Source organism: Peromyscus eremicus, chromosome 11 (genome assembly GCF_949786415.1).
Source record: "Peromyscus eremicus chromosome 11, PerEre_H2_v1, whole genome shotgun sequence".
Classification (NCBI taxonomy): Eukaryota; Metazoa; Chordata; class Mammalia; order Rodentia; family Cricetidae; genus Peromyscus; species Peromyscus eremicus.
The window spans coordinates 48,817,139-48,843,243 of record NC_081427.1 but is presented as its reverse complement, the minus strand read 5'-3'; the positions used below and the strand labels follow the sequence as shown (position 1 = coordinate 48,843,243).

Here is a 26,105-nt window from a genome sequence, read left to right as displayed (position 1 = left end):
CATTGAAATTTCCTATCAACAACATATAGAAATGTTTACAACGTGAAATTAGTATTTTTGGGTCTCAGGTTGGCCTCAACTTGCTATGCAGCCAGGGATGACCATGGATGGCCCTCTGATCCTTCTGTCTTTACCTCCTAAGTGCTTGGATTACAGGCACAAGCCACTATTCCCCGTTTCTATGGTGCTGGGGGATGACCCAGGCCCTGTGTAGGCCAAGCAAGCACTCTACCAACTGAGCTCTACCTCCAGCCTCGTGAAGTTAATGAACATTTGCTTAAACGCTACAGACAAGGCACAGTGGTGTGCTGTATTCTGCGCCATTGGGGGGGATGAGGTGGGACGGACGCTTGAGCTCCATCGTAACCATGATGTTACCACTTCAACACGTGAAGTTTGTACAGGTTATTGAGTTTTGTTATTCTTGTAAGTACTCAAAAACCACTGGCTTTTGTTGTTTGTTTTGTTTTATGTGTATAGCAAGCCTCAAATCATTTCTTCAGCTGCATCAGCTCCATTTTGGGTATTCCAAAGCTCTATTGATATAGATACGATAGGATGAAAGGGTAGATTACTGCATCTACTTTTAAAGAGCAACAACTTGCTTAAAATTGCTATAGATTTTAGTTTATTACAAATTTAAAGTTAATTTTGTTATACTATATGTATTATTTCTACTCTTGTTTAAGGCATTATGTTTGTGCAGCTCATTTGAAATTGTAATATGTAATTAAAAATGCATATTATTAGTCATCTATGATAATCAAACTTATAGTCATGTTAGTTAAGTTTTCTAGGTATACATAGATATATTTCAATTAGGTAGGCAATCTTCAAACACTTCAAAGACCTACAGAATATGGCATTTAAAATATTTTGGAAACTTATAAGACTTTATGAACAGTGAGACATGTCTGCTCCTGGCAGCACCAATTTACTTCAAAGAGAAAGATGGGCATTGAAGACACTCCATATGGAGTTTATCTTCTTCTTGGCAAAAATAGCCATTTGGGCAAGAAACAGTTCTTTCCTGGACTAACTGACAAACTGTTGTATCAATTGGACATACAGGACCATAGGAAAATGACCACTGAATTTTGCCAAAACAAGTCGAGATGGTCCTTCAGGTTCCTGCTTTGCAGAAGAGACTTCAAGACATTCTGCAGGACACAGGGAGAAGCAACTGAGAAACTCAAGGCCTATAGGTTGAAGATGGATGCCCCAACATTACAGAGGAACTTTGGATGACTGTCCAGGCAGGCAGCTGTCTCTGTCATTTCCAGAATTTTGGAATTTGCTTACAATGCATTTCCTGTTTACTTAGGTAATATTATATCCTTCTGGGGTCTTTGATGTAGTTGAAGATTAGATATTATAATTTCCCTTGGTTATTACAAAAGATAAATTAGATATGAAACTTTAGAATCATAAATATAGGATAGATACAATGTTTTCTTTAATTTGGCCAAATACAAATAGACTAGATATTATAACTGTAATTCTTGCTTGATAACTGTTTTGTTATATGTAATTTTACAATGTTAAAATCTTTCTTTTTGATTAGACATAAAAGGGGAAGTGCTGTGCTCGCTTCGGTAGCACATATACTAAAATTGGAACAATACAGAGAAGATTAGCATGGCCCCTGCACAAGGATGACATGCAAATTCGTGAAGCATTCCATATTTTTTAAAATAAAAAAAAAAGGGGAGAGGAAGTGCTATGGGATATTTTTCTGTACGCTGTGAATATATGTTGCTCCGATTGGTTGATAAATAAAACACTGATTGGCCGGTAGCCAGACAGGAAGTATAGGCAGGCAAGCAGAAGAGAATTCTGGGAAGAGGAAGGCTGAGTCAGGAGTCACCAGCCCGACACAAAGGAAGCAAGATGACAAGGCAGAACTGAGAAAAGGTACCAAGCTACATGGCTAAACATAGATAAGAATTATGGGTTAATTTAAGTGTAAGAGCTAGTCAGTAATAAGCCTGAGTTAATGGCCAAGCAGTTATAAATAATATTAAGCCTCTGAATGATTATTTTATAAGCAGCTGTGGGTCCTGTGGGAAGGTTTGGTGGTGGTGGGGTAGGAGGCAGGACCAGAGAAATCCTCCTGCTACACTCTATGTTGCTACTGAAGGCATAGATCCAGGGCCTGGAGCATGATGATGTTTAGGAGTGTATGAAAATGGGCTAGTATGACACCAAGAAGGAACATAGCAATCTTGTTGCTTTATCTGGAAGCATCTTAAGAAAAGAGTCTGGCTGGGCAGTGGTGGTGTAAGCCTTTAATCCCAGCATTCATCACTCAGGAGACAGAGGCAGGCAGATCTCTGTGAGAGAGAAGCCAACTTGGTCTACAGAGTGAGTTTCACGACAGCCAGGGCTGCACAGAGAAACCCTGTCTCAAAAAAAACAAAACAAAAGGGAAGAAAAAAAGAAAAGAGTCTGTCAGCCACTGCTGTTGAACTTCTTGGTAACTCTGCCAATGAGGACTCGGAGCTTGGTTTCATTTGTCATTTTGATACACAGAAGAAAATATTAACAATTAAAAATTTTTTTTTCTTATATGGTCTACAGTAATATCACCATTCTAACAACAATCAACAACACTCTAAAATATGACTGGCTGTTCCTGTCACAGGCTCCATCATTCCTGGAAGCACATCAGAGCTCCTAGTCCACACACACTCCCTATCCTGTGGTGATATACTGTATACTCTAATAAAAATTACCTGAAGATCATATACATTAAACATAGAGGCCAGGCAGTGGTGGCACACACTTTTAATCTTAGCACTCAGGAGGCAGAGATCCATCTGGATCTCTGTGAGTTCAAAGCCACTCTGAACTACAAGAGATTGATTCAATCTAGGAGAGAAACAGAGGCAGGCAGTGGTGGCACAGACCTTTAATCCCCGTACTTGAGATCTTATGCCTTTGTTACCAGTATTTGGGAAGCACACAGGCCATTAATCCCAGCACTAGGAAGAAAGTGAAATGGCTGGGCGGAGAAAGGCATATAAGGCGTGAGGAGACAGGAACTAGAAGCTTTTTGGCTGGGGACTCAGAGGCATTCAGTCTGAGGATTTGTAGAGACAGGATCTCGCCTCCCTTCTGGCCTGAGGATTCGGTAGTGGTGAGAAGTTTCTCTAGTTGCTTGTTCCTTTGTCTCTCTGATCTTTCAGCAGTTACCCCAATATCTGGCTCTGAGTTTTTAATTATAAGACCTTTAGGATTCGTGAGACACCTTCTCCCATTGCCCATCATGTTGCAGTCTGACCACAGTTTCAGACTGGTGTGTGGAGAAGGAAAGTGTTCTCTTTGGGCATAACAGTGTGGAAACAGCACAGACAACAGAAGTTGGTTTTATAGAATTACGAAAATATTTAAAAGCTTGTATTAAGGAAAACAAAATATATATTAATAGTAGAGAGAACAGTATAGTGAATCCTCAGGTATCTATCGATAATAACGAATCTTGAGATGACAAGCACTAGCACTATGCCTGGCTTATGCAGTTCTTGGGATCAGATCAAATGCTAGACAAGCATTTACCCACCTGACCTACATCTCCAACTGCCCATTATTATTATTATTGTTATTATTTTTGAGACAGGAACTATACAGTGTAACCTGGTCTCCAACTCTTAGCTCCTGCCTCCGCCTACCAAGCACTGAGATTACAGGTGTGTTTCGTGTCCCCCCCCCACACACACAGGGCAATAATTAGTATTTTTTTCACAGACACTCCATTTTCAAGCTCTGCATATTATATATGCTATTCCTTGGATCCTAGCACAATCAGGCAGATAGATATCTGAGTTTGAAGCCAGCTTGCTCTACACAACATGTTTCAGGACAGCCTCAAAAACAACAACAACAACAACAAACAAAAAACTAAGGCATTTATACTTCAAATGATACAGAAGAACAAAAAAGAACAAGACATTAAGCTATAGCGCACGATGTAACACCTGACAAAGAAAGTTTCCCCCAGCTGCTGTGAATCTGGTAGGCAAGTTCAGTGGGAGGGCAGAGGAGGCATTGGGGACGTGTGCAGTGAGGTGAAGAGCTTCTGCAGCCTGCTGCCTGCAGGGCCACGTCAGAGCAGGGCACTGTTTAGTCTCAGAACATGGGGCTCGGGACAGCTCAGCCCTCCTCTGCTTCTGCCTCCAAACACGCTGATTCAATTTCCTCAATTATAAAGCAATGGTCTTTTAATAGTTCCATTTCCCTTGCAATGAAGCTTTGAGAAGAGTTTAAGAGTCACTTTGGTAATAGGATCTAGCTTTTGTAAAAACAAAAACAAAAACAAAAACCACCACCACCACCAACAAACACCCAGTAGCTAAGCGAGGCTGTTGAGAAGCACAGTTGGGCGAATCTGCCACAGGTGGAAGGAATGTTGGCCTTCAGCCATTCAATGGTGTTTACACAATAAAGAAACCTGAACTGTCAGGGAGGCAGGAAGAGAAACTCTGAGGCATCTGGGAGACTGCACAGAGTCAGATCCTATGGGCTCTCCTGTGAAGGGAAATCAATCAGTCTCCACCGAGGTTTAGAACACTCCAAGAGCAGCATGCACCCTTCGGCACTGTGCAAGCCTTTCCCAACCCTGAGGATTTCTGAGGCAAGGCTAGGAGCTCTGGAGTCAGGCCCAGGCCTAAACTGTGGCTTTCTACATTAGCCACCCAATTCTTGGCCCCGGTTTCCTTATCTGTAAAATGGGAATAAGCTGTTCTTACATTTGTCAGGCTATTAGCACACAGTGGGATTGGTAACTCTTATCCATGCCTCCCCCACACCCCTAAGGGCACTCACTTATCTATGTTCAGGGAAATACCTGCATTCTTGCTTTGATATTTCCTGAAAATCACTTCTGTCTTCTAGCAAGGCTAGAAGGAAGCTCATGAGACTTCACCTCCACTCTCAGGGAGGGAGGATATTAGGAGAGAGGAGGCCCTCATTTTATGCAAGAATACAAACCTTCTGAGGCAGTATTTTAATGGCAAATGTAACTATACTATGCAGGATGCTCGTCATCTATCAGTAATGAGAACATGGGAAGGAGAGTGGACTGGTTCCCACTAGCTCTGTATCCTGCAGGCAGCATACACTCTAGCTTTCTCATGGCTTTCCAGTGTGGAGCAGGGTGTGTGCCCTGCCCAGGACAGGTGAGGACATCTGCAAAGTGGACTTTGAGATGTTTCACAGCCCCTAGTGCTCTGCCTGTGGCACACCCTTTTGTGTTTTCTGAGGGTGAGGTGGTGTGTGTGTGTGTGTGTGTGTGTGTGTGTGTGTGTGTGTGTAAACCACAATGCCTGTGTCAAGAGGCAAGCTGGGAGAGAGGAGGGCTGGTGCTGGGGGTCAGGAGATAGGTAGGAGAGGTAGTCAGAACCTGAAGAGGTCTGCTGGAAAGCTCACACCACCCTCCACTCATAAAGACAGAGAGGGAGTGGATAGTGCCAGGCCAGGGAGAAACCTGTACTGGGAGCAGTGTGTTTTAGAGGGCAGAACCAAGGGCAAGGTCCAAGATACCTACAACTTTAACGTAGAGGAGACGCAAAGGTGAGTAAAACAACCTCTTTTACGAGAGAGAGAGAGAGAGAGAGAGAGAGAGAGAGAGAGAGAGAGAATATGTCTTCTGACCTAGAAAGGGAGATAAGAACTACATAATTAGGCACTGGGCGTGGTGGTCCACACCTGCAATCCCAGTAACTGGGAGGCTGAGGTAGGGAGATGGAGAGTCTCGTAGAGGCTAGCCTGGGCTACACAGGGAGACCTGTCTCAAAATGAAATATCAGGTATTAAGGCTCCAGTGGAAACACAATGAAGACCATTTAAAAAAAAAAAAAAAAAGACAAAAGAAAGCCAGGCCCAGTGGCAGAGGCACTCAATCCCAGTTCTTTGGGAGGCTGAGGCAGGGGGATCACAATTTCAAGGCCTTCCTGGGCTACAAAACTGAGTGTCAAGGTTAGACTGGGCAACTTAGTGTAACCCTGCTTGGTGGTATAGCCCCATAGTCCAGTGGTGGAGTGCTTACCTAGCACATAGGAGGTTCTCAGTTCAATTCCTAGACTCCTCCCAAAGACAAAAGAATGACTGTCTGAATTGGCTGGGATTCAAGACTTGGGAGTCTGTACTTGCAAATATTTGAGAAGAAATCGGCTGAGCGCAGAGGCACATGGCTGTAACCCCAGCCCTCGGAAGGCTGTCCTAGGATGCGCACAGTCAGACTCTGTCTCAGGAAAAAACAACAACAACAACAACAAAACCAATCCCATCTCTTTCCTTTGTCTCTTCTATCAGGTGAAACAAGGCTGTTAAAGGGTCAGATTTAACAAAAATCTGTGGCTGCACAGGAGTGCCGATGAGCCAGAGGGGAGAGAAGTGGATCTGTTAGTGAGGGAGACCCCGGAGGAAAAAACTCCACCTTCTCCCTTATCGAGAATTACGGCAGGACTGAGCCTAAGATCCTGTTCTAAGGGTCCTGGCATTCTTAATCATTAAATTCTCCGAAAGCAATCCTTTCCCAATTCAAACAGAAGTCTTCCTGTTTCCGTGTATGTTACTGCATGCATGTAAGGTCTTCCTGTGACTCCACAGACTGAAAGCCAATAGTTAAATCAGACAGTCTTGTTTTTTCAGTATTTCTTTCTGAAGCAACACCTGGTTGTGCTTCTCCTTCTGATGCAAGAAACAAAGCTTAGAAATTTCTCTCAAAGAAAGACAGACAATTCTGGCTGAACAATATAAACAGCCTTTGAGTCCAATGTCCATTACCTCTTAGGAAACTTTCCCACAATGAAGTTGCCTTATTAAAAAAGATGGCCCTAGTTAAAATGCTTCCATTTTTTCAACCCTGTGATTAGGGGCTGGATTTTGAAATTACATTTAGTGAACTTGAAGACATCCTGGAAGAGAACCAGCGCTGGCTGAGGGGCATTAACCCAAGCAGCTCTCCCACTGTCCCTAAGACAGCTGTCAGGGCCAGAGAAGTTACATCTGGGGAGACGGCTTCTCCACGTTCTACTAGAACAGACTTTACAGATGTGTGTGTGTGTGAGCGTGCTGTGTGTGAGTGTGTGTGTGTGTGTGTGTGTGTGTGTGAGCGTGCTGTGTGTGTGTAAGTTGGAGGTCAGTGTTGGATGTCTTCATCAGCCCCTCTCTATCTCCCTTAGTATTTGAAGCAGGTTTCTCACTAACCCTGGGACTCACTGGTTTGGCTGCCCAGTAAGTTTTATGGATCCATCTGCCTTTGTCTTCGGTGGTGGGTTACAGGTGTGGGTTCCTGTGCCTGGCTTTTATGTAGGTGCTGGAAATGCCAACTCATGTCCCCATGCTTGCAAGGCAAAGATTTTTACCAACTGAACCACCTCCCAAGCCTGAGTTTAGGGACAACTTCAATAAGCTAATTAAGTAGCTAAAATGTGGTGTTTACTTATTAGAAAGAATAATACGAAGAACTACAGAGAAAACATGGGTAGCAGAGTTGGGGTCTGTGACAAGAAGGTGGCCAACACCTGGAGAGAGGTCCCGGAGCAGAAGGAAGACGACTGTACCATGAAACAGTCACCGCTGCTGTTTGGTGTTCAGAAGGCTGCAGGTTGACCTTTGACCCTCCCAGGTCTGGTCTCCCAGTGAGCAGCACGCTCTCTACTGTTCTGCTCACCAGGGTACGAAATGGTGCTCAGAGCAGACCCTGGGCTTTGTAGGAGAGCAGATGTTCAAGAGAAAGCCTGGAGATGTGCTTCTGTAGAGTGTCACCAATGTGGTCTCCCGACCCAGCCTCTCCAGAGCTTGGGCGTCCTTATACATCCTGCTACCTTCTCAAAATGCTCTAAACACGCTGGGGAGTGTGAGGCCTTGAGCCAACAGAGTTTACCTGACAGCCCGTGATGGATGGTTCCCATGACTTCAGACCAAGCGGAGCATTGCTCTCTACTATAAAAATTCCTATTGTTACTCTGCTTACGTAACCAGCATCTATATGTGAACTGAAGGCAACATAGCCCAGGTAAGGTCACCTTCTGCAGAGCTGGCAATGGGAAGACTGAGCTCACACACAAAACAAGCAGTGCCTGGCTCACTGTGCTGAAGAACAGTACTTCTCTTTCTGTTTATCTTTGCAGTTGTAGGAACAATGGGAGCTTTTGCACAGGACAGGATTATCGTGCCAAGAATTTTTAATTTTTGATAAATATTTGTATTCTGTAAGTCAGGTGCTAGAGTAAATATTTGTAAAACAAAAACAAAGCAAAGCAACCCTACAAAAACAAACAGCACTCACTACAGGGGGGAAATCAAATGGCTGTTAAAAAAAGTGGGTTCTAGAATGTGCACACGCAGTGAGGAGGGCGAGGGTGGGTGGGTGTGGGGGCCTCTCCTTGGCTTCTGGAGCCAGGTTTGTGATAGCAGGGCAGTGACAGATGACGGGATTCTTCACAGCATGGGAGAGGAAAGAGAAAAGATGTGGGAAGGTTAAATTCAAAGCAGCCTCCTTTCACAAGAAGCAGACTACCACCGCACACGGCCACAGCGTCCACAAACACAGTGGCACTGGACGGCCTTTCTAACATCCAAGGGAGCAGCTCCACCTCGTTGGGATCTTTTTTTCTCCAAGTTCACTCCTGTCTTCACCTAATGAAGAGCAGCCTGGCTGCCTGCCAACTACAGAGTAAGCACAGAGAGACCTGATGGCAGGGTTGCTTCTGCAGGATGTGCAAGCAGTCTGAGATCCACTGGGATCTCCAATGTGGCTGCGGCTTTGACAGCTGGAAGAGTGGAAGGGCTGAGATGTAGCCAGATGAGTGGAATTACAGATGTGGGCTCAACTCAGGGAGTGCATGCTTACACCAGGAAGCCTCCCAAGCAACAGCAGTCAGAAGGGGGTCACACTTGGACCTTTCCTCTCCTTGAAACACTTTCTTCTGGGCTTGGTGGTGCACGCTTGTAACCCCAGCACTTAGGAGGCTGAGGCAGGAGAATTGCTGCTATTAGTTTGAGGCCAGCTGGGGTTACAGAGCAAAACTCTTAAAAACACTAAAAACCTTTCCCCAAACAACCTATTGTGTTCTGAGCTCTACACCAATCTGTGAACTATGTAAAGTGAGAAACTGTAACACAAATTGCTTTTCACCCCAATATCTGGCTCCGAAGTTGTTGTTTTTTTTTTTGTTTTTTTTTTTTTTGTTTTTTTTTATTAATAAGACCATTTAGCAATTCGTGTTACAAGGAACAGTTCCATGAAAAGAAGAGAAATGTCACCTGAGTCCTTCAAAATTCTCACCGCCCCACATCATCAGCATTTTGGTGTGCTTTTGTCCTAACTATATTTTAAGAATATTGTGTAAAATCCTTTATAAAGAATATTTTCATTTTATGTAATAGTTGTTCCAAACAATCCAGACATAAGCCAAAGTTTATCAAAGCCTTTCCACATGCCCAAGCTCACAGTTTTGTTAGGAAGATGGAAGGGGGTCACTCTGGTTGGATAATCTAGAAGAGTTCACATATGAGTGGCGGTTGGAAAATAATTTTAGACTATTTATGTGTGTGAGCATTTTGCCTATTTGCACGGATGTGTAGCACATGCATGCCTGCTGCTTGCAGAAGTCAGAGGAGGGTGTTGGAGTCCCTGAACGGAAGTTACAGATGGTTGCGAACCATTAAGTGTGTGCTGGGAACCAAACCTGGGTCCTCTGTAAGAGCAACACATGCTCTTAACCACCTTTTCAGCCCCATGAGTGGCCTTTTAAGTGGGATCTTTTATAGAACAGAACGATTTTTTAAAAGGCACAGATTTTTTTTTTTTTAAAAAAGCATACTTTGTTTTGAAACAAGGTCTCATGAGGCTCAGACTAATCTTGAACTTGTTATGTAGCCAAAGATGACCTTAAACTCCGGATCCTCCTGCCTCTACCTCCCAAGTGCTGGGATTCCAGGTGTGTGCTGCCATTCTTGGCTTAAGCAAGACATATATTTAAAGTGGAAGGCACAGAAAGAATAAATGGGTAAAGGTGGGCAGAGCTAAGAGAACACCCTTTGCTTCTGAGCCACATTCCCGGCTCAACTTTCCTAACAAAGGGGAAACTTGGATTGGGTACACAGATACATGCCTGTAATCCCCAGAGCCAAGGAAGATGAGGCAGGAGGTTCATGAGTTTAATGCCTCCTTGCATTAGACAGTTAGACTTGGGGATGGGGTAACAGGGAAGAGAGGAAAAGGCGAATTTACTGAGAGGCTGGGGGGGGGGGGACTGAAAGAAATCAATAAAGTGAATGGGGGAGAAGAACACTGAGTGACCAATTCAGGCTAGCCAGCATTCCTCAACAGTGGGGCAAGTAAATGGACTCATACTATCTTCTCCAGAGGACCCTGGGGCGGGCACCATCTCAACGTGGGAAGGTGGGGGAATAAGAGCCCCACACATGCTGGAAGTCATGCAGAAGTTAGAATATTAAATAAGAGTCAGTACCAGACTGTTGGCTGGGTGGTAGGGTCCTAGATGGAAGTTTAAACAGAGCAGCTGGGTGAGGTGGGATGGGAGGAGAAATGCTTGGAATTAACAATAAATAGTATGGTTGGCCTGGAGGTATTTTCTGGAGGGAGAAACAGGGAGGAAACGGGTCCCTAAAATACATATTTCAATATGTATGCAGAGAGGCACTACTGAGTCTAAAAACAAAAGCCCAAAGAACAAGTTGGCTGATTGAAATAAGCATTGAGAGTTTGATTTGGGTAATTTGTTCTAATTTCTGAACCAAATAGAACTTGGAAACACGCTGGAAATAGACCAGCCTTAGACATAATTGACAGTCGAGTCTTGGATGAGCAGGGAGGCTGGGGTCTGTAACAGCAAGGCTTGGCGGGCAGCCACCTGGCGGGTGGTCACCTCACTGTGCATGGGAAGGAACGGCTCAGATTAATGAAGCAGCTTCAATTACCCAAAGGCACTTAGGTTACAGACTGTGCAGTAGGTGGAGTACACCGGCCACAGAAAAAGGGTGCCTCCCACAGAATATGTACAAAGAAAGCTGTAAAGAATATCAGAACACAGAGACTATTTACATCAGGAAGAAGTTTGCCTTTCTTTCTCAAGCTCTTATAAAACAGAAACACTGCATGGCGCATGTCAAAACTGGTAGCTATAAACTCTCAAGTGCATAAACAAGGCTTTGAATTTTTAATTATGCAATATACTGGAATGTTAATAAGCAAGAAAGCGCAGTAGGTTTTTTTCTTTAACCTATAGAATTAAGAGTTAATCACTTGTACACTGAAACTTAATGATGTATGATGATTTGAGAAGATGCCAGGCCTTAAAGTTAAAAGCTGCTGCCGCGTCTCCTACTCTAGCTATTATAAGTATTTACACTTGAAGCTAAAGGAGAGAGAGTAACCACACCATTAACACAAGGGGGTAAAAAAGCCATACTATACCTCTGGATTCATGATCCCTTCTTTTTTAAAACAGCTGTAAAACATGTCCATGGAAAAGACTTCACTCCAAAGATATCCATAATATTGGCCATCATACCCTCCGGCCAAATGTCCAAAAGTAGCTGGCATATTTGTGCCTTAAAAAAGATACATTTCAATCAGTATGATGGCAAATGCTAATTAATCAGGTTATGAGCTAGCTAGTTTGCCTTTGGGGAGCCCAGCTGTGAGGAGAGAATAAATGATAGCATCTCACTGGCTGGTGTGTACCCTTGGCCAAGATGTTTACAAGCCTTTCTCCTATCAGCTCTGGAATGCCTAACAACAGTTTCTGAAGCTTTGTCCACACGGGTCAGTATCTCAAAGGGGAAATCAGACCTCAGACGCCAATGTGCCTTGAAAATACTCTACAGATAACCCTACTTTTTGTTCAAGCCTCTCCCCTACCCGCCTCAACCCCTGCAAACCGGGAGCTGGAAATCAAACCCAGCCTAGCGCATGCTAGACAAGCACTCCAATGCCGAGCTACAAACCCAGCCCTCTACCACACTTCTTAATATCCAAGATGACTCTAAATAAAATGGCATTTGTGTAGTTGGTAATTTCTGAAAATGAAGTGTTTTGAAAAAAGATTTACCAAGTGAGTCTACACAGGGCTGCCTTAGGAGAGTTCTGTCAGAGACACATTGCTGTTCCTTGGTTATAAGGAAGAGATCAGGAAGTGAGGTTTGGATGATTCAGTGGCCCCTCTTATCTTATTCTCCTCCATAACTGTGTCTGATTCATTTTAACAACAATTTCCTCGGTGAAAAGGTTTACTTTGCAATCCCTGTCCAAATGCATACATATTAGCTGGCTTAAAAGTACACATGTAAGTTTAGACTCACAGTCTAACAAACACTGTAAGCATCGAGTTAGAAACGGCCAGTCAAAAGCTTGAGCTGGCATTAGACTCAGAGGTGAAGGGGGTTCCTGCTTCCCCCTGAAATGCCCCTTCTGCCAGCTTCCTACTTACAATCACAGGGAAGTCTTGGTGCATACAGGGAGGTGCTGCCAAACGGGAATGGCTGTCTCTGGGGCGGAGGCCAATTGCTCACGCCTGATTACACTGAAATGCTGTGACTCTGGAGCCACCTCTCCTTCGAGCACATTTGGACAGGACAACTCCTAAGGCAGTGTGCTTATCTGAAAGCTACGGGCTCATTACCGAGAAGAGCAGAAAGGAATGAAATGGGGTTTGAGGAGCTCCACCCACCTGTAGGGTGAAGGACACTTAGGTTTCACAGGAAAAATGAACTCAGGTGCCAATGCTTCATACCTGGTGTGGCTGCAACTCCTAAAATCTCTGCGCAGTATTTGGCATATTCACTCGCGGCATCCAGCGACGCGTTGGTATGGAGAGACTGATCAACTTTGCTCAGGACAATCTGGCGCAGGGTCAGAAGACCTAAGGAGGTTAAGAGTGTTTGAACAATGTGTTGGAGAGAGAACTATGTGTTCTGGTACCACAGGTCGGAGATTTGAAAACTGATTCCAGGACCACTCATCACAAAAGTCAGGTGAACCGGCAGCCCGACCCTCTAAGACTTAGGAGACTTCTCCCTCAGACAGTCCCAGGCATCTCCATGTCAACAAGAACACTCAAGTGTTCTTCCCTCCATGCACCAGCTCTCCTGGGGTACGTTATTAAAGTAAAAATATGTCTGGCCAAGGGGCAGCCAGGGGTTTTGCACTAAACCACTCCTGCCTGTTTTCCTCCTGTAGCATGTTGACTCATACCCGTGTTGACCAGTCTAGAAGCGACGAGCTTCTCAAGCAGCTCATCTGTGATAGGACTTCCATCTTTGTAATGTCTCGACAATTTCCGCAGGGATTCAATGTCCCACACCCAGTTTTCAAGCATTTGTGATGGGACCTCTACAAAGTCAGTTTCCACATTTGTTCCGCTAAATCGTGCGAAGTCAGTCTGGAAAGCAAACATGAAAGTGTTTTTAAAAGCACTGAGTAGAATTATACATGCAACAAATTACACGAAGTAAAACCAAGGCCCACCACAACTGAAGGCAGAATCGGCTTTGTTGGACGTAGTTGTACATAGGTCAGTGACAGAGGGCTGTCTACTATGTGTGAGGCTGACCCCAGCTGGGGGCTGGGGGGGAAGGCAAACGCTTTCCCCGGGATAAACAGTTTCTCCCAAGCTCCTCCTCGAAGTTGGTTACTCTTGTTTACTCAATACATGCCTCTCTGGGCATTCACCACTGTTGCTCAACTCCTTCGGTTCAGATCAGTAGAAGAGTTAAGTCACAACATTCCAGACTGATTGTGTGTGTGATGTTTGCCATGCTGTGGGAAGCCTGAGCTGGACTTCTCAGATCAAGCAGAGAAAAGAAGCCAGTGGCCTGGAAAGGGGGCCTGCAAACGAGTTGCAAGTGGGTGAGTCAACGTGAACAGAAAGGAGAAAGAAGCCGCAGCACATGGAAAGTTCAGAACCTCTGTGGCGGAAAGAAGGGACTCACTCAGGGGGCCTGAGCTAAGAGTTCTAAAACCGGAGTTTCAAACACCCTTGAGTCAGATGTAAAAGCTTCCAAGGGAAAGGCAGATTTCTCAGAACGGTCTAGTGGCTTGTTTTCCTTCATTTTTTTCAGGCTACTGTTTTTAATCATCACACCATACACAGAACACTTGCAAACCGTTAGCAGCAGAGAAGAGTTAGTGCTGACCCCACAGGGTCACATGGGTGAGGCCCTCCTGTCTCCCTGTGCCTGAGTCCTCACACCCCAGCACTCTCCCAGGCTTCATCACCCCGGGCTCTACAAGGAGGGGATGGGCAGAGGACTTAGCCATGGAGAAGGCAGCAGATGGGGTGCCGAATCAGCAGTGTATAACCATTCTGCTTTTGGCCCAGGGCACAGGCACAGATGTCAAAATGACGGCACATTCTGCCTTCCTCTCTATGCAAAAGCACGCTTTGCTTGACTTCACATTATAATTGTGCTGATTCTAGATAGGGAGGGCTGTAAAACAGGAGGTCTAAGGGAGCCGCTTCAGCAGGCACTGGGCTTAGGGTACCTCTGTTGACGACGTCCCTTTCCCCCAGATTTGTACAAAGAAAGAGGCAAATATCCCTAGAAACAGAATGTAACATTTTAAGATTACATCCACATTATGGGTAAAACAATCTAATGCAGGATTATAACAGCCAGTACCCAGAGAAAGGTTTCCCGTGGCAGGCATTATGTCTAGCCCTTCCATGAACGATATGATTTAAACCAAGAAGCTCAGGAGACAGTTCAGTTGGTAATATTTCTGCTGCATAAACACGAGGACATAAATTTGCTCACCAGCACCGCCAGCATCATAAACAGGCAGGTGTGGTGGTGCACACATTTGTAATCCCAGCAGGTGTGGCGGCACACACACTCGTGATCCTGGCACTTGGGAGGAGTCTTGCTAGCCAGCCAGCCTAACCTAATTGGAGCGTCTCAGGTGTCAGTGAGAAACTGTCTCAAAATAAGATGGACGACTACTGAGGAACAATACCAGAGGTTGACCTCTGGCTTCCACACCCAGGTGTACAAATGAGAACTTGCACACACGTGATCATGGCCCCACATTACCGTATGATGTAAGTCCTAGTACTTCTATTGGTGAAATAAGGAAACTGAAGTATAGATAAAATACTATAGCAGAAGTAGGACTTAGAACCAGATGGCCCAAGTCCATAACTTAAAATCTTAACAAGAATACTCTAGTCTAGTACATCTTACTGTACAGAAAAACAGAGAAAAGGGTTACATTATGGTATTTCAAAAGTGTCTAAATCTTTTGAAAGGGGGATCTTAAAAAAATAAAAGTCCTTTACCAAATTTATCTTTTATGTGAAGAATTAAAGTGCCCCTTGAGTATGTTCCTGAAGAAAAGGGAATTCCTCCTAAGACTAAACAGGAGGCTGAGGTACACAGGATAAAGCTTTGCAACTGTCTACACTGAACCAGAGATGCTAACTTCACAGGTGTATGAACCAGAGCTTTTAAGCGGATACTAGCAGGGCAAACAAGGGGAAATCATGCCATCCGCTCCCACCGTACAGGACAAAATTAGAAGCTTTGTAAATCTTGCTTGTGTGAAGATTTCTAAGTCAGTATTTGCAGATGTGTACATGTAGACACACATACACAAAGACAGAGACAGACGGACAGACTGACACGCACACACACACACACGCACGCACGCACACACGCACGCACACACGCACGCACAATGGGGGGGGAAGGGTTTGCTCAATATCCAGAAAAAAGCATGAACAAGTGAGTAACTCGTGAGTTAGAGCTAAAACTGGACAAATAAGAGTCAACAGTTATGTCACCAGAGTGGAGAAAAGAAGGCTTATTCTACCCGAGGCCTGCTGTAGTGGGGCATAGCACTGCCAGTGAACGAACAGATCAACAATGTTCTCTAAAGAACAAAAGGAAATGTTTGCAAGGAAGGAGTAAAAGCTAAAAATAGCTCGCCTGCTTACCAATTTCCCAAAAGTCAGCCATGCTGCCTCTCTGTGAGCAACATCATTTAAATATTTTTTTTTCACATGAGGACAAAAAAAGCTGACAAAATTCAAAAGCTCAATTTCCAACAAACAACTAAACTCCCAAGCCAAAGGATCCCAGTCAGCATACACAGGGAAATGGAGACTGGCTCTGCAGTGATGGGGCCTTGTACACAGGACTGTGGAGTGGCTAACTGTCACACATTACCAACTACACCACTTCCCAGAATTCCCTAATGTAACTCTCTGTTGTGGAATCATCTTTTTGTACACTGTGAAGATGTGTCACTCAGATTGGTTTAATAAAAAGCTGAATGGCCAATAGCTAGGCAGGATTTTTCAGGGCAGAGAGGACACTGGGAAGAGGGTAGAGTTGCCAGCTGGAAGCAGAAGAAGCAAGACATGTAGGAGGAGAGGTAAAAGCCATGAGCCACGTGGCAGCACAGAGATGAATAGAAATGGGTTCATTTAATTAAAAGAGCTAGTTAGAAACAAGCCTAAGCTATTGGCTGAGCCTCTATAGTTAATAGAAGTCTGTGTCATTATTAGGGAGCTGATGGTCCCAATGAAAGGGTTCAACTACAATTCTCTACATGGTTCTCAGCATAATCAACTTGGGGATGTTGAAAATAATAGTTTGGGAGCATGAAAGCTAGCAATGCTCATCTGCCTCTTGGATAAAACTAAGTATTATGCCTCCCCACAAAACAATCCAATGGACAAATTGGAGCATGCCTATTGCAGAAAATGTTTTGACCATAAGAGCTTAAAAAACAAGGTTAGCTTAGATTTCTGTTTGGATAGAGATTTTTGAGAGAAATAGATACCTAAACATGGGATTTTTCTTTCTTTCTTTTTTTTTTAAGAAAAAGATTTATTTTATATGTGTGGGTGTTTCGCCTGCATGCATGTACATGCACTACATGATGGCTGGAAGAGGGGGTTGTATCTCCTGGAACTGGAGCACATACAAATGGTTGTGAGCTACTATGTAGGTGCAGGGAACTGAACCTGGGTCCTCTGCAAGAACACCATTTTTTTTTAAACCACTGAACCATCTCTCCAGCCCTAAATTAGTCTTTGCTTTACTATCTTCCAAATGAATGATAGAGTGTCTAAAACATATTCCATTACAGACTTAAAAGCTGACACATAGATTACTTTTTTTTTTTTTTTTTTGGTTTTTGGAGACAGGGTTTCTCTGTGTAGCCTTAGCTGTCCTGGAACTTGCTCTGTAGCCCAGGCTGGCCTCAAACTCATGGAGATCTGACTGCCTCTGCCTCGCGAGTGCTGGGATTAAAGGCGTGTGCCACCACTGCCCAGTGAGATCAACTTCTAAATTTATACACTGAAGTAAAATGACACAAACTTTACTAAATTTGTTATGTGAGCTTTTGCAACATTTAAAAGGCCAAAGTATTATGGGTTATTATTGTCTAATTAAGAGACCAGCTCCTTTTACTGGTTACAACTACAGATCATTTTTATGATAACAAATTTCAAGCCAAAGAAAAGGCAACTCTCGGAATCAGTGAGTGCAGTATGCCTAGGAAAAACGACAGGCCTCAGGGGAAATGATCTTGGCTGACCCAAGCGACCCGCTGCTGATTTAATAGCATGTAGTCCATATCCTAACCTTTCTGATCTACCGCAAGTCTCCCACTAATGGAGAAGTTGATGTAACAAGGCATTAAACAGTGGCCACTGTCTGTCAGACTTTGCTGTTACTAGACAGCCAAGAGGTCACAGTTTTATCTTCCCATGTATCTAGCCATCACTGGAAAAAATAACAGAAATAAAGGAGACATGAGTCACAGTTCATCTTTTGTTCCTCTTCACAGCACTCCTGCAGTTCAATAGGTCAGCATCCTACCATCATCTGAGGACACAGGAAAAACACAATTCGGAGAAGTCTTGAATGTCATAAATTAAACACATGGGCTCGCCTTCACACCGCCTATACTGTCTTAACTAGGCACTTATTTAAACTTCTCCTTTTTAGATGAAAACAAATAAAAGTTCCACCTAAACTCAAATGCTGAGGTCAGTGAGTGAGCCTTCTCACCACCCTATGACCCTAATCTAGCACATGCCCAGAGGAAGCAGAGCTCAATGTCTGTACTGAGGTGTAAGAACACGCTGTGTGGAGAATCTATCTAACTCAGGTAATTCAAGGATAGTTTTATGTTCCACGTGACCTAGCTTCCAGCCTAACTTGTCTCTCTATGTTCTTTGAATATTTAACATTTTACTTGTCTCACTCTCTTGACAGTATTAGGCTTTCAATTTTTGGATTCTTGCCTTTCATGTCTTTGAACTAAATCTTAAAAATTCAAGATATTCTAACTTCTTACTTTGAATTCTATCCTATCATTCTTTGTATATCACACCCAGGGGATAATCCATAATTCTGCTTTTAAAGAAATCATCTGTAGAGTGGTGTGATGCACACCTTTAATCCCAGCACTCGGGAGGCAGAGGCAGGAGGATCTCTAAATTCGAAGTCAGCCTGGTCTACAGAGTGAGTTACAGGACAGCCAGGACTAAACAGAGAAACCCTATCTTGAAAAACAAAAACAAACAACAACAAATCATCTGAGCATTCTTAAAAACAACAGCTGGGCGGTGGTGGCACACGCCTTTAATCCCAGCACTCAGGAGACAGAGGCAGGCAGATCTCTGTGAGTTTGAGGCCAGCTTGGGCTACAGAGTGAGTTCCAGGACAGGCTCCAAAGCTACACAGAGAAACCTTGTCTCGAAAAACCAAACCAAATCAAAACAAGACAAAACAAAACAACAAAAATCCTTTCTGTAATTATTAAAAAAAAAAAAAAATAATACCGGGGCTGGAGAGATGGTTCAGTGGCTAAGCAGACTCAATGTTTTTCCAGAAGACCAAACAAAGTTCAGTTCCCAGTACCATGCTGAATGGCTCACAACCACCTTATAGAACTCTAGCTCCAAGGGATCTGATGCCCTCTGCTGGCTTCCACTGGCATCCATACTCATAATGACAGACATATAAAAGTAATTTTTTAAAAAGCTAAAAAAGCATATGTAGAAATTATAGTAAACAAAAGAAATAAGCAAATTTCCAAATAAATATTATATACATTCACACTTTGGTTTATGTTATTAGTTAGGATTCATTCTATGCTAACAGATATGTATACACTTGTATACACATTAAAAAAAAAAAAAGAAAACATCACCGGGTGGCGGTGGCATATGCCTTTGATCCCAGCACTCGGGAGGCAGAGGCAGGCGGATCTCTGTGAGTTCGAGGCCAGCCTGGTCTACAGATTGAGATCCAGGACAGGCACCAAAACTACACAGAGAAACCTTGTCTTGAAAAACCAAAACCAAAACAAACCAAAACCAAAACCAAACCAAAAAACCAAAAACCAAAACCAAACAAAAAAATCTAAATAATAAAAAAAGAGAGATCCTGAAAGAAATCATGTCTGATATCTCGGTCACAAACTCTGAAAGTTCATGGGGAAATGTGAAGCAAGACACTCACGCTTTGCGCTGTTATTGGAAGAACTTCTGATAACTTAGGAGGAAGAAGCCCATCCATGAAGAATCTCTATGTGGGAGAACCAACTCAGACCACATGCCACACCGCTACCTCTAGCGCACAGCTCGAGAGTGCAGAGCAGGCAGCAGATGCCTGGAGAATGCTGGGCTGGCTGCCTTTTGGGCAGCTTGCGCTAAGATTCAAGGGCCTTTTCACTTAGAAAGTGGGGAAAATAATGTATGAACCACCTAAGTGAGAGGACTGTGTGGGAACAGTGCTGGGCTGGCGCACACAGAGGGGTTTTGGGCAGCTTTGGCTTCTCTTGTGTGTTTCTAAGGCAGTGGCTTGTTACACAGCTCAAGCTGGTCACAAACTCACTAAGTAACCCATGCTGGCTTTGAACTTGTGATCTTTCAAGTGCTGGGAGGGAATACAGGTGTATGACCTCCCCAGCTCTGTTTTCCTTCTTAGCCTGCCCCATTTCCACCTGTCTTGAGGTCGGGTTGTTCTGACCAAACATAGGCTTCCTCCTAGCCTAGCAATTATATCTTATTGTCAGTTAGGAGAATAAAAAACCTATGCTTCCTACAACGAATCCTCTGCCATCCCCAGTATAGTAAGTAGCTCATGCCTTCTTGCTTCTGGAGTCAAACTTTGAAGTAGTCAGTGATCATCTGAGCAAGGCAAAGTCCTGGACCTGATGCTTCCGATCACTTCCCGCACCCTTCCACTCACAGCCCTGGGAATGCCGGCAGCCATGAGCTTTCTTGAATCTAATCAACAGCCAGCCTCCTTATGGCCACTGGCCCACACTTCCTCTTGCTTCCTTCCCATTTCCTCAGTTTTGATCCTAAAGAATCGAATTACACATAAAGTTACAAAAATACTAAAAAATATCAAAGAATAAACAAAAATATCCTATGAAAAATAAAATGCTAGCCAGGCAGTGGTGGCACATGCCTTTAATCCCAGCACTCAGGAGGCAGAGGTAGGCGGATCTCTGTGAGTTCGAGGCCAGTCTAGGCTAGAGATTGAGTTCCAGGCCAGCCAGAGCTGCACAGAGAAACTCTGTCTCGAAACCACCCCCGCAAAAGAAAAAGAAATAAAAATAAAGTATTAATACACATGCGACTCTTAGTCTTTTTATATGCTTTTTAACATATTTAATTTCCCCACCATGCCAGTGACACGCTTAAGGGAATTGCTCTTGTATCCATTTTATTTTATTTATTTATTTACTTATTTACTTACTTACTTACTTACTTACTTACTTACTTATTTATTTATTTATTTATTTATTTTTTGAAACAGGTCTCACTATTTAGCTTTGGGTGTCCTAGAACTCATAATGTAGACAAGGCTGGCTTCGAACTCATAGAGATCCACCTGCCTCTGCCTCCCGAGTGCTGGGATTAAAGGTGTGCAAACACTATGCCAGGCTTGCCTCCATTTTATGAATGAAGAAATGAGTGGGTTTGAAAAGGCCAAATCACATATTTCTTTTTTCTTTCCTTTTTTGATGGGGTACATGGGATTGAACCTAGCCCTATATATTTTAATGCAATGTTCTGTTCTAACACCAGGGTTCCCCTGACAGGGTCTGTTTCTCTATAGTGGTATGTACTTCAAATATTTAGAAAAGACTAATGCTGTTAGTTGGAAATTTGTCTGACTGTATACATCCCTTTTAATTAAGGCTTTACTGTGATTCTGAAATTTCTTTAAAATAAGTATTTCTTTATAGTTGAAAACTCATTACTGATTTTAATGTACCACCACCAAAGACATCAGCATGAATGAAATCTGGTGAGAAGTATTACTCTTCCATTCTGCAGGAGTTCAGAAGGCCAGGGCTTACAGAGAGTGCAAACCATGAAACAGGAACAGAGACTGGCGGTGCCTCTCCTGATGGCTATCTTTCAAATTACTGACCTGGCAGTGTGAACACGAGAAAACACAGGGAAACTCAAGTCCCTGATGACGACACAGTAAACCGTGAACTAGGGCATCCACATGCCTGAAAACTGGAAGTTCCTGCACACACATTTAAATATTACCGTGACAAGCTCCACTGAGCTCCTCTGGTCATTTACTCTCCAGGCTATCACAGTGCAGAACCCAAACACTGAGGTGCCATATCTTAAAACCAATCTAGTGCACATGTATGGAAAAATCCGAAGTATTAATGAACACAGAAGTCATGAATCTCATTCAACTGCCATCTGTTTGCCATCAGTACAAAAGGTCTCTAAACTTAAAAGCAGCAAATACATAGATCATTGTGTACAAAAGGTAAAAAGTATTGGTCACTGGTTCTAGGCATGAATATGTCAGTATTCCAACATTCTAAAATTCTGCCTGTCATCTGAAATGATAAAAGAGACAAATATATTTTTCAATGATAATCTCATGAAGAGATGATCAAGCAAAGGACAGCGTCAACACACTACTCATCAAACGGACAAGTCTGTCCACGAACAGTTAGCCAAAGGTCGAAGAACCGAAGAGAACTGATTGCTTTGAGAGATAAGCACGAGGTAGGGAGAGATGACATTTTGGTTCAGAGCACTGGGGTTCTTTCTGGAGGACCAAGGTTCAATCAATTTCTGGCCCTCACATGGCGGCTTGCTCCTATCTGTAAGTTGAGTTTCAGGGGCTCTAACAGCCTCTCAAATAATAATAAATAAAGACCAACAACTCCAAAGGCAGAGCCTTGCTCATCTGCAGATATACACCTCCTTAGGCACCAGGCACGGCACACAAGTGGCAGACAGATACACACGCAGGAAAAATACCTATACATACAAAATACTAGAGTAGATTAAAAATCAATAGGTGTTGTGGGATGTTCTGTATGTCAAGTGTGTTGCTGATTGGTCACTAAATAAATCACTGATTGGCCAGTGGCCAGGCAGGAAGTATAGGCGGGACAAGGAGGAGAATAAAGCTGGGAAGTGGAAGGCTGAGTGAGAGAGACATTGCCAGCCGCCACGATGACAAACAGCAATGTGAAGATGCCGGTAAGCCACGAGCCATGTGGCAAGGTATAGATTTATGGAAATGGATTAATTTAAGCTGTAAGAACAGTTAGCAAGAAGCCTGCCACGGCCATACAATTTGTAAGCAATATAAGTCTCTGTGTTTACTTGGTCGGGTCTGAGTGCTGTGGGACTGGCAGGTGAGAGAGATTTGTCCTGACTGTGGGCCAGGCAGGAAAACTCTAGCTACAAATAGGTAACAAATTACAGATGCAATATCAAGCAGATGTATTTCAGTTATGCACCAGTTTTCAAATGTCATAGGACATCAACGAAGTATTTTTCTTTTCTTTTCTTTCTTTCTTTTTTTTTTTTTTTTTTTTTTTTTGGTTTTTCGAGACAGGGTTTCTCTGTGTAGCTTTGCGCCTTTCCTGGATCTCGCTCTGTAGACCAGGCTGGTCTTGAACTCACAAAGATCCGCCTGGCTCTGCCTCCTGAGTGCTGGGATTAAAGGTGTGTGCCACCACTGGCCGGCTTAACAAAGTATTTTTCAATGCTAACCTCAAAGGATATTTGATATTACTCAAAAGTAATGCCAAATAATATGAAAACCACAGTTGTGGGGAACTGCATGGAGAATACAGGCTAAACACAAGGCACTGATGTGGTAAGAGGACCATGCCTCAAGAGTCTGCGTCAGGAACAATGAAACCCTTTGGAAGACCACTGTTAGTTTAATAAATGTAAGACATTGAATTCCTTCTTTGTAAAATTGCCAGCCAACAGTCAACATTGGGCAGTAAACTGCTGTATTAGGAGCTCTAAACTTGAGGTTCATCTCCTTTGGGCTGTGTGGGGTGTGGGTATGGGGTGGGGGGGAGTCCTGTGAGTTTTTCGAATTCCATCTTACAATTTTCAGAATGTGAGTCTAAGGACACTTTTCTGGAGGAGTACTCAGCTCAAAATAAATAAACAAGACTGGAAAGCTGGTTAAAAGCACTTCTAAAGAACCCGGATTCGATTTCCAGCATCCACATGGCAACTCACAACTGTCTGCAACTCCAGTCCCAGGGGATCTGACGGCCTCTTCTGGCCTCCATGGGCATTTTATGCACATGGTATACATATATACATACAGGCAAAACATCCATACACATCAAAAAATTAAAATAAATGAATGAATAAAGACCAACCACTCCAAAGGCAGAGCCTTCCTTATCTGCAGATACACACCTAGAACTTGGTTGATCTAACAACCCATAATACTGAAGTTAAGGAAGTTACTTTTACTTTTCAAGTTTAATCATACAAGTTTCTTAAAGCAGAGCTATCATAATTCAAGAGAGTATAAGGGCATAGAAATGATACTGATAAACATTCAATATTGACAAACACCTATCGAATTCCAGGGTTGGGAGAACAGACTCTAAAATCATCTAAGAAGTCTGAGATCATCCTGAAAGGTTTCTCTTCTTTAGGCTGCATTTGGACTTACACATATGGACAGACTTCTGTTGTATTTCCTTGTATTTATTTAAAGTAACAACCCCTCCTCCCCGTATGTTGGGAATTGAACCCAAGGTCATGAGCATGCAAAGAAATATACCTACTTTGAACTGATGATAATCCTCCTGCTTCAGTCCCCTACATGCTGGGATCACAGGTGTGACCAAAATATGTGGCCCTAGACCTTTCTGTTTCTTTCTTTCTTTTTAAAGGAACATATGGAGGCACCAGAATAAATAGACAATATATTGAAAGAATTAGTTTTAAATAATTTATTTCATCTACTATTGTTGAATATGTGTGTGTGATATGTGACCGTGTATGTGCCTGAAAAAAAAAGTATCAATGAATGCACACAGATTCCAAATTTAGAAAACTGTCTCTTAATTTCTGTTGCCAGTATATTTAAAACATTAAGTGATTACAGATTAATAATGTAAATAATAGTTAAATAGTAACAAGTTTTTAACATAAACCAAAAATAGTTTGGAATTAGTTAAATGGGTAAATGTAGTGCACTCAGCTGAAAATAAATGTTTCTATTTTTTATACTTGTAGTGGAACCTAGGGCCTTAAGATAAACATAGTTTTTGGTTGTGAATATAGTGCGGTGGTATGGTGCTTGCCTAGCATAATCATGAAGCCCTAGATTTAACCAACAGCCCTGAAAAAAAACAAAGAAAAAAAGACGGGAAAAACAAAGAACAACAAAAACAAAGCCAAAAATCACTTCTGTGGCCCAAGGAGACAGACAGCTCAGTTGGACTGAGGACTTGAGTTCAAAGCCCAGAATCTACTCTAAAAACAGCTCTGGTAGTGGTACCTGTCTGCAGGTGGGTCCTTGGGGGTTGCTGGCCAGCCTGACTCACCTAACCAGTGAGCCCCAGGTCTTATTGGAGACCTTGTCTTCCAAAAACAAGGTAGACCGTTCCTGAAAAACATTACATGCTGACCTCTGGCCTCCAAACACATGAACACACACACACACACACACACACACACACACACACACACACACACACCAAGTACTTTTCATTTCAATCTACTGCACATATATTTCTCCTGGAGAAGTTTTCTACACAGTCATTTTTTTTTTTGTGATAGGCTCTCATGAAGCCCAAGGTGGCCTTGAACTTGTTATGTAGCCAAGGCTGGTCCTGAGCTCCTGATCTTCCTGACTCTTTCCCAAGTGCTGGGTTACAATTAGCATGCCACCACACCCAGCTCTGCAAGGCTGTATTACTTGTGATTTTAATTTGAGGCTTGTATCCCCAAGTAGTGGTAGAAAAGGAACAAAGGTTTGAGGTGGCTAGAAGATGCTGTTCCTCCACGAGCAGATCTTCTGTAAGATCGTTCATCAGAGGACTAACCTCCAAGTGAGAATACAGTGTGAGAGGAAAGAAAACTGTGTCTCTGCAGGCTTACCACATGTTCAGCTTGTGAAAAAACCAGGCAAAGAGAGAAACCTGACAGCAGCCAAGATGTAAGAAACAGTGGGTGGGTTTGCCATGCAAACTGCTCACCTGCGCACAAATCTGATGCATGACGTGACCGAACTCATGGAAGAAAGTCCGCACCTCATCGTGTCTCAGGAGGGAAGGCCTGCCTGCTACGGGCTGTGAGAAGTTCACTACCAGGGCGGCCACAGACATCATCCGGCTGCCATCGGGGAGAAGGCAGCCTGGCTGAAGACCAAAGCAGGCGGCATGGTTGTATTTTCCTTCCCTGGGAGACAGGAACAAAGAACAGTGACATGGACACTCTTCTTTAGCAAAACATGTCATGGCCTCTTCTAGGCATTAAGTGATACTCAACACCAGAAGATACGTTTCCATGTTTAGTTCACCTTTTAGAACACAGAATGCTTCGCCCTGCAGAGAAAGTCAAATAAAACAATGACCCAGCCTTCTAGGATTTTGCTTGTTTTAGCTTAATCTTTAAATTTGCATATATTTTTTCTGTATCAGTGTTTTTCTTGGCCCCTGTATTGCCTCCCCCTCACATCGATGCCATTCAAAGAAGAGAAATAATTTTGGCTACTATTCGGATGCATAAAACCGGGTAGGGAATTGTTCCCATCTTCACTCCATCCTGGACATCCTTGACTCCATT

At 43.3% G+C, this 26,105-nt stretch overlaps 1 protein-coding gene and 1 non-coding gene across 2 annotated transcripts in view; one reads left to right on the top strand and one right to left on the bottom strand.

The window, feature by feature from the left end:
- Nln (neurolysin) overlaps positions 1-26,105 on the bottom strand; it is a 98,592-nt gene that overhangs the window by 2,439 nt on the left and 70,048 nt on the right. Inside the window, exons 9-12 of the mRNA XM_059276460.1 lie at positions 25,517-25,718; positions 13,226-13,412; positions 12,765-12,893; positions 11,447-11,583 (exon numbers count right to left, since the gene is read on the bottom strand). Of these exons, the coding sequence (XP_059132443.1) occupies positions 11,447-11,583; positions 12,765-12,893; positions 13,226-13,412; positions 25,517-25,718 (655 nt within the window). The remainder of the gene's footprint in view (positions 1-11,446; positions 11,584-12,764; positions 12,894-13,225; positions 13,413-25,516; positions 25,719-26,105) is intronic.
- LOC131922071 (U6 spliceosomal RNA) lies at positions 1,584-1,690 on the top strand. The gene has a single exon (XR_009382188.1). It is a non-coding gene; the product is annotated as a U6 spliceosomal RNA (small nuclear RNA).